Genomic DNA, 14,240 nt, shown 5'->3' on the forward strand with positions numbered 1-14,240 from the left:
ATCATCCAACTCAGAACCCCGCCCCAGCCTTCCCTCCATACCCCCTGACCCCCGTAGCCACAAGGGCCATATCCAACTCCCTCTTAAATATAGCCAATGAACTGGCCTCAACAGTTTCCTGTGTTAATTATGTCATTAACACGCAGAAATGAGCAAACTTGCATCATATAGCATAGAAATATCATTGCTGGTAGCTATCAAAGTGAGGTTAAATTCACTTGAACATAAAGGAACTTAATCCTTGCTCTGTGAGCAGCCTGTACTTGGCCAGCACCAGTTTATATCTGATTACTTTAGTGTAGAGATTATTTGTGCACAGTTATAATTTGTAACCTTTCTGCCGACTAAATGAGTGTTTAAAAATAAACTGATTAATTGGTAGTCCTGTTGTCTTGACTCAGAATTGAGTATTATATTGAATGTATGCTTAAATTTCCTGCTAAAAATTTCTTATATTGATTACATGTACAAATAAATCTAATAAAGATAGCAACCTCCGGGAGAGACGAGACTGTTTTGTTGATGACAATTTCGTTAGTCACCACAGTGCTGTAACCAGTAGATGGCTCCTTATCCACTGCCTTATGCTCATCTTCAGCCTGAAGGAGAAGAAAAATATTAATTTAATTTACAAGCCAGCCATATAGCATTCTAACTATACAGCTGAATATTTCAAGTATACAATTGGCATGTAAAGTGCAAAGGAAAATTTCCAGGCTCAAAACTATACAAGACAACACCGAAACACAAGGAGGTGCTTGCTATCCTGAGGCAAATCAGGGTGGATAACTCCCCAGGGCCTGACAAGGTGTTCCTTCGGGATCTACAGGAGGCAAGTGCAGAAATTGCAGACGCCTAGCAGAGATATTTAAACCATCCTTAGTGACAGGAGAGGTACCAGAGGATTGGAGAACAGCCAGTGTTGATCTGCTGTTTAAGAAAGGCTGTAAACATAAACCAGAAAAAAATAGGCCAGTGAGTCTGACATCAGTTGTGGGAAAGTTATGGGAAAAGTATACCAAGGGACCAGATATATAGATATTTGGATAAACATGAACTGATTAAGGATAGCCAGCATAGCTTCATGCGTGGTAGGTCATGTCGAACCATTCTTAAAGAATATTTTGAGGAAACCACCAGGAAAGTGGATGAAGGCAGGGCAGTGGGTGTTGTCTACATGGACTTTAGCAAGGCATCTGACAAGGTCCCGCGTGGGAGGTTGGTCGAGAAGATTAGTTGCTCAGCATTCAAGATGAGGTAGTAAATTTGGATTAGACGTTGGCTTTGTGGGAGAAGCCAAAGGGTGGTAAGTAGAGGGTTGCCTCCCTGGCTGGAGGCCTTTGACTAGTGCTGTGTTACAGGGATCAGTGTTGGGTCTGTTGTTGTTTGTCACTATATCAATGATCTGGATGATAATGTGGTTAACTGGATCAGCAAATTTGCAGATGACACCAAGACTGGGGGTGCAGTGGACAGCGAGGAAGGCTATCATTGCTTGCAGGGGGGATCCGCATCAGCTGGAACAATGGGCTGAAAAATGGCAGATGGAATTTAATGCAGACAAGTGCAAGGTGCTGCACTTTAGCAGGACCAACCAAAGCAGGTCTTACACAGTGAACAGTAGGGCACTGAGGAGTGTGGTAGAACAAAGGGATCTGGGAAAACAGGTTCATAATTCATTGAATGTGCCAGCACAGGTAGATAGGGGTCGTAAAGAAAGCTTTTGACATATAGGCCTTCATAAACCAATGAAGATATGATGGAATGTTGAAGTTGTATAAGGCATTAGTGAGGCCTAATTTGGAGTTTTGTGTGCAGTTTTGGTCACCACCTACAGGAAAGAGGTAAATAAGATTGAAAGGGTACAGAGAAAATTTATTAGGATGTTGCTGGGTCTGGAGGACCTGAGTTATAAGAAAAGATTCAATAGGTTAGGACTTTATTCCTTAGAATGTAGAAGAATGAGGGGAGATTTGACAGAGGTATAAAAAATTATGAAGCGTATAGATAGGATAAATACAAGCAGGCTTCTTCCACTGAAGTTAGGTGGAACTATAACCAGAGGTCATGAGTTAAGGGTGAAAGGTGGAAAGTTTAAGGGGAACATGAGGGGAAACTTCTTCACTCAGAGGGTCATAGAGTGTGCAATGAGTTGCCAGTGCAAGTGGTCCATGTGAATATGATTTTAAGCGAAGTTTGGATAGATACATGGAAGTAGAGGTACAGAGGCCCATAGTCCTAGAGCAGGTCAATGGGAGTAGGCTGTTTAAATGGTTTTGGCATGGACTACAATGATTGAAGGGCCTGTTTCTGTGTTGTACTTCTGTATGACTCTATGACTCCAAAAGATTCTGCGGAGCAACACACATAAAATGCTGGAGGAACTCAGCAAGCTGGGCAGCATCTATGGAAGAGTAAACAGTCGATGTTTTAGGCTGAGACCCTTCATCAGGGTCCTGAAGAAGGGTCCCAGCCCAAAACATTGACTGCCTGCTAATTTCCATAGATGCTGCCTGGCCTGCTGAGTTCCGCCAACATTTTGTGTGTGTTGCTTTGGATTTCCAGCAGCTGCAGATTTTCTTGTTAGAGATTCTGCAGAGGTTGGAAATCCAGAGTAACACACACACACACACACACACACACACACACACACACACAGACACAGACACACACACACTTCTGGAGGAACTGAGCAGGTCAGGCAGCATCTATGGAGAAGAATAAAAAGCCGATGTTTCAAACTGAGACTCTAGGCATGTTAAGATTCTGCGTATGTGCCCCTCCCAGACATTGTTTAATTCACAAGTAGAAGATTGAAGGGAGCATTTTTACATTTTGCACTTGTGACTGATCAGGCTTCACTTTATGAGGATGAATATTGTTCCCAATGCATAAAACCTTAAGTCATGATGATCACAGAGTTACTACAACAAAGAAGAACACTGAAAAATAAAATTAGGGGAATAAAATTCAGTTCACAAATATGCCACGAGTACTGTGCGTATCTCTAAATAAATGAATAACAATCAATCAACTAACAGTTATTTTGCATAATTTTCAGACACCTGAAGTCAATGCAGCTGAAAATTGGTAATGCAAATATAAAATAATTGTGATGCTGTTGAGCTGAACCTAAACACAGCAGGGCATCTGAAAAAGGTCCAGAAAAGGATTCACACAAATTATTGATACGTTTTTGTCTGACACCTTCCACAGCCAACTTGGAAAATAAGGCACCTTACTCAGGAAAAAAAATGTAAATGTCAAGGGAGTTTTAAAAAATGTGCAGATTAGGCTTGGTTGATCTAGATAGTATATGGAGGAATTTAAGTTGGGGGCTTATATGGGAGGCATGGTTTGAGGGTCGGCATAGGTTCTGAACTTAAAGAGGGGTAACTTTGAAGGTATGAGACGTGAATTAGCTAAGATAGACTGGCAAATGACACTTAAAGGATTGACGGTGGATATGCAATGGCAAGCATTTAAGGATTGCATGGATGAACTACAATTGTTCATCCCAGTTTGGCAAAAAAATAAATCAAGGAAGGTAGTGCACCCGTGGCTGACAAGGGAAATTAGGGATAGTATCAATTCCAAAGAAGAAGCATACAAATTAGCCAGGAAAAGTGGCTCACCTGAGGACTGGGAGAAATTCAGAGTTCAGCAAAGGAGGGCAAAGGGCTTAATTAGGAAGGGGAAAAAAGATTATGAGAGAAAACTGGCAGGGAACATAAAAACTGACTGTAAAAGCTTTTATAGATATGTAAAAAGGAAAAGACTGGTAAAGACAAATGTAGGTCCCCTACAGACAGAAACAGGTGAATTGATTATGGGGAGCAAGGACATGGCAGACCAATTGAATAATTACTTTGGTTCTGTCTCCACTAAGGAGGACATAACTAATCTTCCAGAAATAGTAGGGGACAGAGAGTCCAGCGAGATGGAGGAACTGAGCGAAATACATGTTAGTAGGGAAGTGGTGTTGGGTAAATTGAAGGGATTAAAGGCAGATAAATCCCCAGGGCCAGATGGTCTGCATCCTAGAGTGCTTAAGGAAGTAGCCCAAGAAATAGTGGATGCATTAGTGATAATTTTTCAAAACTCGTTAGATTCTGGACTAGTTCCTGAGGATTGGAGGGTGGCTAATGTAACCTCACTTTTTAAAAAAGGAGAGAGAGAGAAACTAGGGAATTATAGACCGGTTAGCCTAACGTCGGTGGTGGGGAAACTGCTGGAGTCAGTTATCAAAGATGTGATAACAGCACATTTGGAAAGCGGTGAAATCATCGGACAAAGTCAGCATGGATTTGTGAAAGGAAAATCATGTCTGACGAATATCATAGAATTTTTTGAGGATGTAACTAGTAGAGTGGATAGGGGAGAACCAGTGGATGTGGTATATTTGGATTTTCAAAAGGCTTTTGACAAGGTCCCACACAGGAGATTAGTGTGCAAACTTAAAGCACACGGTATTGGGGGTAAGGTATTGATGTGGATAGAGAATTGGTTAGCAGACAGGAAGCAAAGAGTGGGAATAAACGGGACCTTTTCAGAATGGCAGGCAGTGACTAGTGGGGTACCGCAAGGCTCAGTGCTAGGACCCCAGTTGTTTACAATATATATTAATGACTTTGACGAGGGAATTAAATGCAGCATCTCCAAGTTTGCGGATGACATGAAGCTGGGCGGCAGTGTTAGCTGTGAGGAGGATGCTAAGAGGATGCAGGGTGACTTGGATAGGTTGGGTGAGTGGGCAAATTCATGGCAGATGCAATTTAATGTGGATAAATGTGAAGTTATCCACTTTGGTGGCAAAAATAGGAAAACAGATTATTATCTGAATGGTGGTCAATTAGGAAAAGGGGAGGTGCAACGAGACCTGGGTGTCATTATACACCAGTCATTGAAAGTGGGCATGCAGGTACAGCAGGCGGTGAAAAAGGCGAATGGTATGTTGGCATTTATAGCGAGAGGATTCGAGTACAGGAGCAGGGAGGTACTACTGCAGTTGTACAAGGCCTTGGTGAGACCACACCTGGAGTATTGTGTGCAGTTTTGGTCCCCTAATCTGAGGAAAGACATCCTTGCCATAGAGGGAGTACAAAGAAGGTTCACCAGATTGATTCCTGGGATGGCAGGACTTTCATATGAAGAAAGACTGGATGAACTGGGCTTGTACTCGTTGGAATTTAGAAGATTGAGGGGGGATCTGATTGAAATGTATAAGATCCTAAAGTGATTGGACAGGCTAGATGCAGGAAGATTGTTCCCGATGTTGGGGAAGTCCAGAATGAGGGGTCACAGTTTGAGGATAAAGGGGAAGCCTTTTAGGACTGAGATTAGGAAAAACTTCTTCACACAGAGAGTGGTGAATCTGTGGAACTCTCTGCCACAGGAAACAGTTGAAGCCAGTTGATTGGCTATATTTAAGAGGGAGTTAGATATGGCCCTTGTGGCTACGGGGATCAGCGGGTATGGAGGGAAGGCTGGTGCAGGGTTCTGAGTTGGATGATCAGCCATGATCATAATAAATGGCGGTGCAGGCTCGAAGGGCCGAATGGCCTACTCCTGCACCTATTTTCTATGTTTCTATAACATTGTGGGCCAAAGGGCCTGTACTGTGCTGTACTATTCTATAGGTCCTGTAAATATTAGCTAGATGGGTTACATATACATGATTGTAAATAAATTCTCATTAGCAGTAATGTCGCTTGTCTCCTCAAGCCTATTCTGTCATTCAACATCAAATCTAATCTGATGAAAGTCTCAAGTTCTTGCTCCCACCTATAATTAGCAGCCTATCATGCATTTTCTTAATACATATATAATCTGCCTTAAAAATATTCAAGGACTCCACTTCCAGTGCCCTTTGAGGAAAGTATTTTCTAATTCTGCTATGTCAAGATCCATCCATTTCAGGTACCAGTATAAGAAGTGTTGGAAACCATTGTTTTTTATTAATAAAACTTCTCATAGGATTTGTACTTTTTAACAAACTCATGTATTTTACACACACACTGACAGAAAGTGGTATAGCAATTTATCACCTTTCTCAGTTTTCATTGGCTAATTATTAGCGCATTACCCACGTGATGTAATTCATTAATTAATTCACTGTCATCTATGGAATTTTCTTTATCTCATCTATAAAAGTAATAGATTCTTCAGAAGCGCCATCTTTTATTTCTTTTTATTCCTTTGTCTTACACCCCTTAACATTAATTCCCCTCTTAACATAATTTCTCAGTGCTTTGTATTTGTATGTTTGCTTGTACTCTAAAATAAACTGAAACGTTGAAATTAAGACTGCTCACCATTCTTGCCTCCTGGAGGAACCCTAAGGATCAGAAATTAAACAGAGATCCAATAGAAACCTTCTCTGAACTGCTCCCAATGGATTTGCATCCATTATTAAAGAAGTCTAATACTGCACAAAGTTAATCCAAATGTGATCTTAACAATACCTTGTATACTGAATCATAACCTATTTATATTTTTATTCTATTTCCCTCACAATAAATGATAATATTCTGTTAGCTTTCCTAATTACTCACTATATTAGACTTGTATGAATCATGCATTAAGACATCCAGATTTCTCTGCATACAAGGGCTCTGCAAACTCTCATTATTTAAATAATATGAATTTTATTACAAATTGTACTTTCTGACCTAGTTTTATGTCATTAGTAAATTCAGTAAACATACCTTTGACGCCTTCATTCATAAAAAGTTGAGACCCTAATGAAAATTCCTGTGTCACCTACTTGTTATGGCTTACCAATCAGAAAATAACTCAATTATGTCTACTTTCAGCCATTTCTGGCTTTTATCCACACCAATCTTCAATCCAAGAACTTTTTGACATGGCAACTTATCAAATTCCTTCCTGAAACACAAATGTACCTACTAATTCCTTCAGGAGGTAATTGGTGCTGGAGAAAAAGAGCTCCAATTAATTAATCAAATATGATTTTCCTAACACAAAATCAGGTTGGTGTTGTCCAAAAAAATGATATTTTTTTCTTAAATGCTTTGCTAAAATACCTTTAACAGTAGCTTCTAGCATTCTCCCATGACAAAAGTTAACCTAATTGGCCTGTAGTTTCCTGCATTCCATTGTCCTTCCCTTCTAGAATAAAGGAGTTATATTTGAAATTTTACAATCTAATGGAACCTCTAAGGGATTTTTGGAAAATTAAAACCAACTAACAATTCACATTTTTCAAGATCCTTGGATGATCTCCAATAGGACCAAGAATTTGTCAGTTCTCTGCTCCAAAAGTTTTCTCAACACTATTTCTTGAAAAATTGCAATTTTCCTACCTTTCTCCCTCACATGCTATTCTCTAATAGTTACAAGTGATGTAAAATACCTGTTTCATTCATCTGCCACCTTCTTATAACCGGAAAGGCTCCCTTTATTCCCAATCTTTGCCTCCTGCCAATCAGTCACTACTTTACCCATGCTAGAATCTTTCCTGTAATAGCTTGGGCTCGTAGCTTGTTAAGCAGCCTTATGTGTGCAACTTGTCAAAGGCCTTCTGAAAATCCAAATAAACAATATCAACCATTTCTCCTTTGTCCATCCTGCTTGTTATTTCTTCAAAGATAGGCAAGATTTTCCCTTGAAGAAACCATGCTGACTATGGTCCATTTTAGCATGTGCCTCCAAGTACCTCAAGACTTCATCCTTAATAATTGACTCCATTATCTTCCCAACCACTGAGGTCGGACTAACTGGTCTATAGTTTTCTTTCTTCTGCTTCTCCCCCTTCCTGAAAAGTGGAGTGACATTTGCAATTTTCCAATGTTCAAGAACCATTCCAGAATTTATTGATTCTTGAAAAATCATTACTAATGCCTCCACAAGCTCTTCAGACACCTCTTTCAGAACCCTGGTGTGTACAATTTGGTCCAGGTGACTTATCTACATTCAGACCTTTTAGTTTCCTAAGAACCTTCTCTCTAGTTATGGTAACTTCACACACTTTATGACCCTGACATCTAGAACTTCCAACATAGTGACAGAGTCTTCCACAGTGAAGATAGATGCAAAATACTTATTCAGTCCATCCACCAATGGAGGTAGTCCTCCATTACTACCTCTCCAGCATTGTTTCCCGGTGGTCCGATGTCCACTCTTGACTGTCTTTTACACTTTATGTATCTGAAGAAACTTTTGGTATCCTCTTTAATATTACTGGCTAGCTTACTTTCGTGTCCCAACTTTACCATCTTAATGACTTTTTAGTTGCCTTCTGTTGATTCTTAAAACCTTCCCAGTCGTCCAACTTCCCACTGATTTTGGTGATATTATATGCCCTCTGGCTTTTACGTCGGCTTCGACTTTTGTTGTTAGCCAAGATTGTATCATCTTTCTTTTAGAATACTTCTTCCTCTTTGGGACATATATATCCCGTGCCTTCATAAATTCCAGCCATAGCTGCTCTACCATCATCCCTGCCAGTGCTTTCTCCAGTCAATTCCGGCCAACTCCTCTCTCATGCCTCTAATTCCCTTGACTCTACTGTAAATACTAACTTTAGCTTCTCCATCTCAAATTTCAGGGTGAATTCGATCATATATCATCACTTGTCACTAAGGGTTATTTTACATTAAGCTCTCTAATCAATCCTGGTTCATTGCACAACACCCATTCCAGAATAGCTGATCCCAGGGTGGACTCAACCATGAGCTGCTCTAAAATGCCACCTCTTTGGAATTCTAGAACTCTAGAACTCTGGGAATCCAGCACCAACCTCATTTTCCCAATCTACCTGTATATTGAAATCCCCATGACTATTGTAACAAGTCCTTTTGACGTGTATTTTCTATCTCCTATTGTAATTTGTAGGCCACATCCTTATTACTGCTTGGGGGTCTGTATATAGTTCCCATCAGGGTCTTTTTACCCTTGCAATTCCTGAGCTCTGTCCACAACGATTCAACATCTTCCGACTTTATGTCACCTCTTTCTAATGATTTTATTTCATTTTTTACCAACAGAGCAATGCCACCCCCTCTGCCTTCCTGCCTATCCTTCTGATACAATGTGTATCCTTGGACATTAAGATCCCAGGTATCATCTTCTTTCAGCCATGATTCAGTGATGCTTACAAATTCATACCTGCCAGTTTGCAACTGTGCTGCAAGTCATCAACCTTATTCCATATACTGTATTGTGCACATTCAAATATAGCACCTTCAGTCCTGTATTCACCCTTGTTGATTTTGTCCACCTTTTATGTCACAACTCACACTGTTGACTGGAATTTTGCCGCATCAACAGCCTCTCCTCACTGCACATTGCCTCTGTTTGCAAACCAACTACCTCATCTTCAGCACTATAATCCACCTTTCCTATGATACTTCCTGCACTGAAATAGACGCAGTTCAGGACACTAGTCGCACCATGCTCAACCTTTTGATCCCTAACTTTGTCAGGGGTTTTACCAATATCTGCCTCCACAAGCTCTCCACTATCTGTTCTGGTACTCTGGTTCCCATCCCCTTGCAACTCTAGTTTAAACCCCACTGTGCAGCATTAACAAACCTTCCCGCTAGGATATTAGTCCCCCTCAAGTTTGGGTGCAAACCGACCCTTCTATACAGGTCCCACCTTCCCTGGAAGAGAGACCAATGATTCAAAAATCGTATGCCCTCCCTCCTACACCAACTCCTTAGCCATGTATTAAACTGTATAATCTTCCTAGTTCTGAAACTCATTAGCACATGGCACAGGTAGCAATCCTGAGATCACAACCCTGGAGGTCTTGCCCTTTAACTTAGCACCCAACTCCCTGAACTCCCTATGCAGAACCTCGTCACTCGTCCTACCCATGTCACTGGTACCTATATGGACCACAACTTCCGGCTGTTCACCCTCCCACTTAAGAATGCTGAGTGTTCAATCGAAGGTGTCCCGGACCCTGGCACCCGGGAGGCAACATACCATTCAGAAATCTCATTCTCACCCACAGAACCTCCTGTCCGTTCCCCTGACTAACGAATCCCCTATCACCACAGCATCCCTCTTCTTTCCCCTTCGCTTCTGAGTCACAGAGGCAGACTCAGTGCCACAGACCCGACCACTGAGACTTTCCTCTGTTAGGTCATCCCCCATGACAGTATCCAAAATGATATACCCGTTGTTGAGGGGAATGGCCACAGGGATACTCTGCACTGGCTCCTTGACCCCTTTCCCCCTCCTGACTGTCACCCAGTTTCCTGTGTCCTGCACCTTGGGCGTAACTACCTCTGTATGTATCCTATCTATCATCCCCTCAACTTCGCAAATGATCCTGAGTTCATCCAGTTCCAGCTCCAACTCCTTAATGCGGAGTGTTAGAAGCTGCAGCTGGATGCATTTCTCGCAGTTGTAGTCATCCGGGATATTGGAGGTCTCCATGCCTTCCCACATCCTGTAAGAGGAGCATTCAACTATCCTGCCTGTCATCCCTAGCTGAGCAGAAGTAAAGAAGGGAAGGGAAAAAAAACTTAACCTGGATCTTTTCTTTTCCTTGATTTCTCTGACTGAAGCCTCTCTTCGTTGAAGCCCAAGAGCTAAGCTTCAAGATCACCACCCTGACTCTATACACTCAGACGAGAGCAGCTGCAACGATGGCTGCTGCACTTGCACCCACCTCCCTTCAATTTGCTCTTGCTAATCAATCAATAATAAACAATGCTAATCAATCATAAACGCCAACTGGCCGCTGGTCAAAAGAAAAGGAGGAGGGGACCTACGCGGAGGTGATAGACAGGTGAGAAGAGCTAAGGGGTGAAAGTGGGAAATACAAGAGGGGAGGGGGAGGGATTTATTTTTTTAAACGGGAAGGAGAAATCGATATTCATGCCATCAGGTTGGAGACTACACAGCCGGAATATAATGTGTTGTTCCTCTATTTGGCCTCATCTTGACACAATAGGCCATGAACCATCACATGCCATTAATTTGGAGGCTACTCCTTTTTAGTTCTCTTCTGTTTTATCTACAGAAACCTTAATATATTACTAGCTAGCTGCACCCCCTACCTCCTTATCCTTTCTTATTAACGTTTTAGTTATTCTTCATTGTTTTTTTTGTATTCTACTCAATCTTCTAACCTGCTACCTGTTACTGGCTAATTACAGTGCAATTTCACTATCACACCCATATTACATGTTACTACATTTCATGTGAACTTACTATTTACCTAAATTTGGAATTTCTTCTTCAAATATCTGGACCTCTACTCCATTTCCAAGACATGGCTTTATATCTCAATGACTTCCCCCAGCCAATGTTTAGTAGGTAATTTGGCCTCTCAAGTCCGTCCCACCATTTAAAATTTTGAAAGGGATCGATGAAATAGAAGTAGGAAAGTTGTTTCCATTGGTAGGCGAGACTAGAACTAGGGAGCATTGCCTCAAGATTCAGGGGAGAAGATTTAGGATGGAGATGAGGAGAAACTGTTTTTCCCAGAGAGTGGTGAATCTGTGGAATTCTCTGCCCAGGGAAGCAGTTGAGGCTTCTTCACTAAATATATTTAATATACAGTTAGATAGATTTTTACATAGTAAGGAAATTAAGGGTCATGGAGAAAAGGCAGGTAGATGAAGCTGAGTTTACGGACAGATCAGCCATGATCTTATTGAATAGCAGGGGCAGGTTCGATGGGCCGGATAACCTCCTCCTGCTCCTATTTCTTGTGTTCAATATGATCATTGCTGAACTACCCCATAATAGCCTTCAATTCTATAAAAGTATCTGCTTTTTTTTTAATGGCTAACTGAACTATTCTTCAATTCCATTTTACCACCCCAAAATCATATGAGCACCCTACAGTGCAAAGATCTACTTGTTTCAGGCTGAAATATACATAATATTTTCCTGGGAATAGTATAAACAGCTAAAGGAAGAAGGAGGCTCCATTAGCTTCCCCATCCTCAAGAGATTCTGCTGGAAACACTGGATTCAGCAGGTTAGTTGATCTGCCAAGAATGATTTTTGATTTCAGTTATTGGCAATGCTTAATCACAGCGATCTGCGAACATTGTCAATGTTGTTGCACTGAAATTATTATGCATGGAATGGATTTGTTTCACAAATGTAGCAAAGAACATAAAATTCTGTCTTTCAATACAGCAGACTCTCAAGATCAGGGTCCAGCATCGGCTTCTGATTCAATGTCAATGTCAGTAACACAGTATGAAGTAGGAGATGTGGGGAATTAAGCCAAATGAAACGTCTACTATACACATGAAAAACAACAGAGATCAGATGATACCTTTGCTAATCTTGCATCTTCTTTCATCACAGTGTCAGACGTGGCAACAGTCTGTTTTTCCACCGGCTTGCTTTCTAGCGTCTCACCAACGTCTGCTTTGGTCTGCTAGGTTAAAACATTTTAGTGACATGTATGAAATTGTTCAGAATGGTTTGCATTAAAACTGAAATACAAAATGAACCAGAACAGCTTGGAAAGCATACTGTTGTATCACTGCTCTAGATAACGGCACTTGTAAAAATAATCTAGTGAGCTATTTAACAACGCTGCAAGATATAATTTTAGCATCAAAAAGATGAAGAAAATGGCTTGTGTTTGTTGTCATGTTCAAAGCCCTCAAATGTGAAATAGAACAGTTTTAAAATAACAAAATAATATGAATTACCTCTTCAGGCACAAGGGGTTCAATCATGGGTAAATCCTCATTCTTCGAAAAGGATCTGATAGGTGAGGCAGACAACCTCTTTTCCCATTCATCAGGCCCACTTTCAGCTGTAGATTCCAGAAATGTTCTTTTCATCTCATTTATGTTGGCATGGTGCTTAACCACCTCTTCCTGAGTTTTGTCATATTCCTTTGTTGAATATCAAAAGTAAATAATTTTAGCTTTTTCTGACACTGCTGAATTACTTCAGACTATGACATTTCAAGTCTAGACAACAAATGTCTGATGTGAATGTTTCATTTTGTTTGAATACTCTTTAATTGTTCTGTAATGGCCACTTAAAATATCAAGTGCTTGATCAAGAGTGCTATTATATTTGCTTTGCATTGAGCAAGATTTATGATACACAAATCAATTTTGGACAGAATTCATCATGCTAAAAAGAAAACATCTTTCACAATCTTGCCATTCATCTCTTTTGATGACTGGAAAGACCAGAAATAGTGGTCAGTTCAATCTCAGGAAATTGAGAAGGAATAAGCAACAGGACCAGGTTTAACTTTGAACCAAAGCATTCCTATCCTGATATACATAATGGGGTGTGGGCATGGGGAGAGATCATCTGAGTAGACAGCTTGTCGCGCCAATGTAATTGTAGTCTAATGCAGAATCACAGAATTCAACGTGACCATGATAAGCAACTATTGCAAATGGCATCTCTATGATTTCTGTCCCCATGAAGCTGCAAAGCTGGGAAACAGCTGCAGATAAATATGGAACAGTTGACCACTTTCTGCAAAATCTAGGCCTTGGTGTTATGCCACAAAGTGGCACGAGCCATTTGGCCAGTCCTACCTGTACCAGTGTGTAGATACGACTGTTCAATTATCTTTACTCCCTCCATGTCCAGAGTTCTTTCTCCTAACCCTGCAAATGTTTTTTTCTTAGTTTTCTTCAAAACTATTCAGACAAGTAGTGCTCATCCAACAGATCAAGCAACGAGTACCTAACCTCATAAACCTCCAAGTATCATATTTAATCCTTAGAATGTGTTACATCACCAACACAGGGGGAAGAGCGAGATACTATAATGTATCTTAATTCCTTTAGTGTGCTGGGAATAGAGGGGTGGTCATACTTGGCTCTTGGGTTCTTTCAATCACTGCGAGTGTGCAGGTAGATAGTAGTCAAGGGCAGGGTCAGGTTTGACTGCATTCCCAATAACCAGACACATAAGAGGGTCAATAGAGCAGGATTCCCTGGTATTAATGCATTTGTAGAGCAGGAAAGAATCAAAGCTTCCACACAGGAATGATACGCATATATTTTTGTCTGGATTTTGAATGGTAATTTTGCATTGATTATATAAGGCAATAACACACTTGGTCCACATATCTAAACCCTAATACTAGAGAGTCATCTTGAAAGGTAAATTAAACCACGAGCCATTGCCCATAATCAATCCCTGTGTATCATCCTCCTTTAAATCTGTGTCACTGTGGAACATTTTTCTCAGTGTAATTGTTTGCAAAATTTACACCATTCACCCAGTCACTTCCACCCTTCACCCCCCACTCCAAAAAA

The 14,240-nt window shown here is 40.8% G+C and overlaps 1 protein-coding gene across 22 annotated transcripts in view; it reads right to left on the reverse strand.

Moving 5' to 3' along the window:
* The window catches only part of epb41l3a (erythrocyte membrane protein band 4.1-like 3a), a 198,091-nt gene that overhangs the window by 37,106 nt on the left and 146,745 nt on the right, over positions 1-14,240 (reverse strand). For 21 of the 22 annotated variants that reach the window (XM_063065757.1, XM_063065767.1, XM_063065667.1 and 18 more), the window contains 3 exons: positions 12,657-12,845; positions 12,272-12,376; positions 495-599 (listed from right to left, as the gene is read on the reverse strand). In XM_063065757.1, the coding sequence (XP_062921827.1) occupies positions 495-599; positions 12,272-12,376; positions 12,657-12,845 (399 nt within the window). The remainder of the gene's footprint in view (positions 1-494; positions 600-12,271; positions 12,377-12,656; positions 12,846-14,240) is intronic. The other variant, XM_063065685.1, reaches the window with a different exon arrangement.

The sequence above is a fragment of the Mobula hypostoma genome, chromosome 1 (genome assembly GCF_963921235.1).
Source record: "Mobula hypostoma chromosome 1, sMobHyp1.1, whole genome shotgun sequence".
In the NCBI taxonomy this organism is placed as follows: Eukaryota; Metazoa; Chordata; class Chondrichthyes; order Myliobatiformes; family Myliobatidae; genus Mobula; species Mobula hypostoma.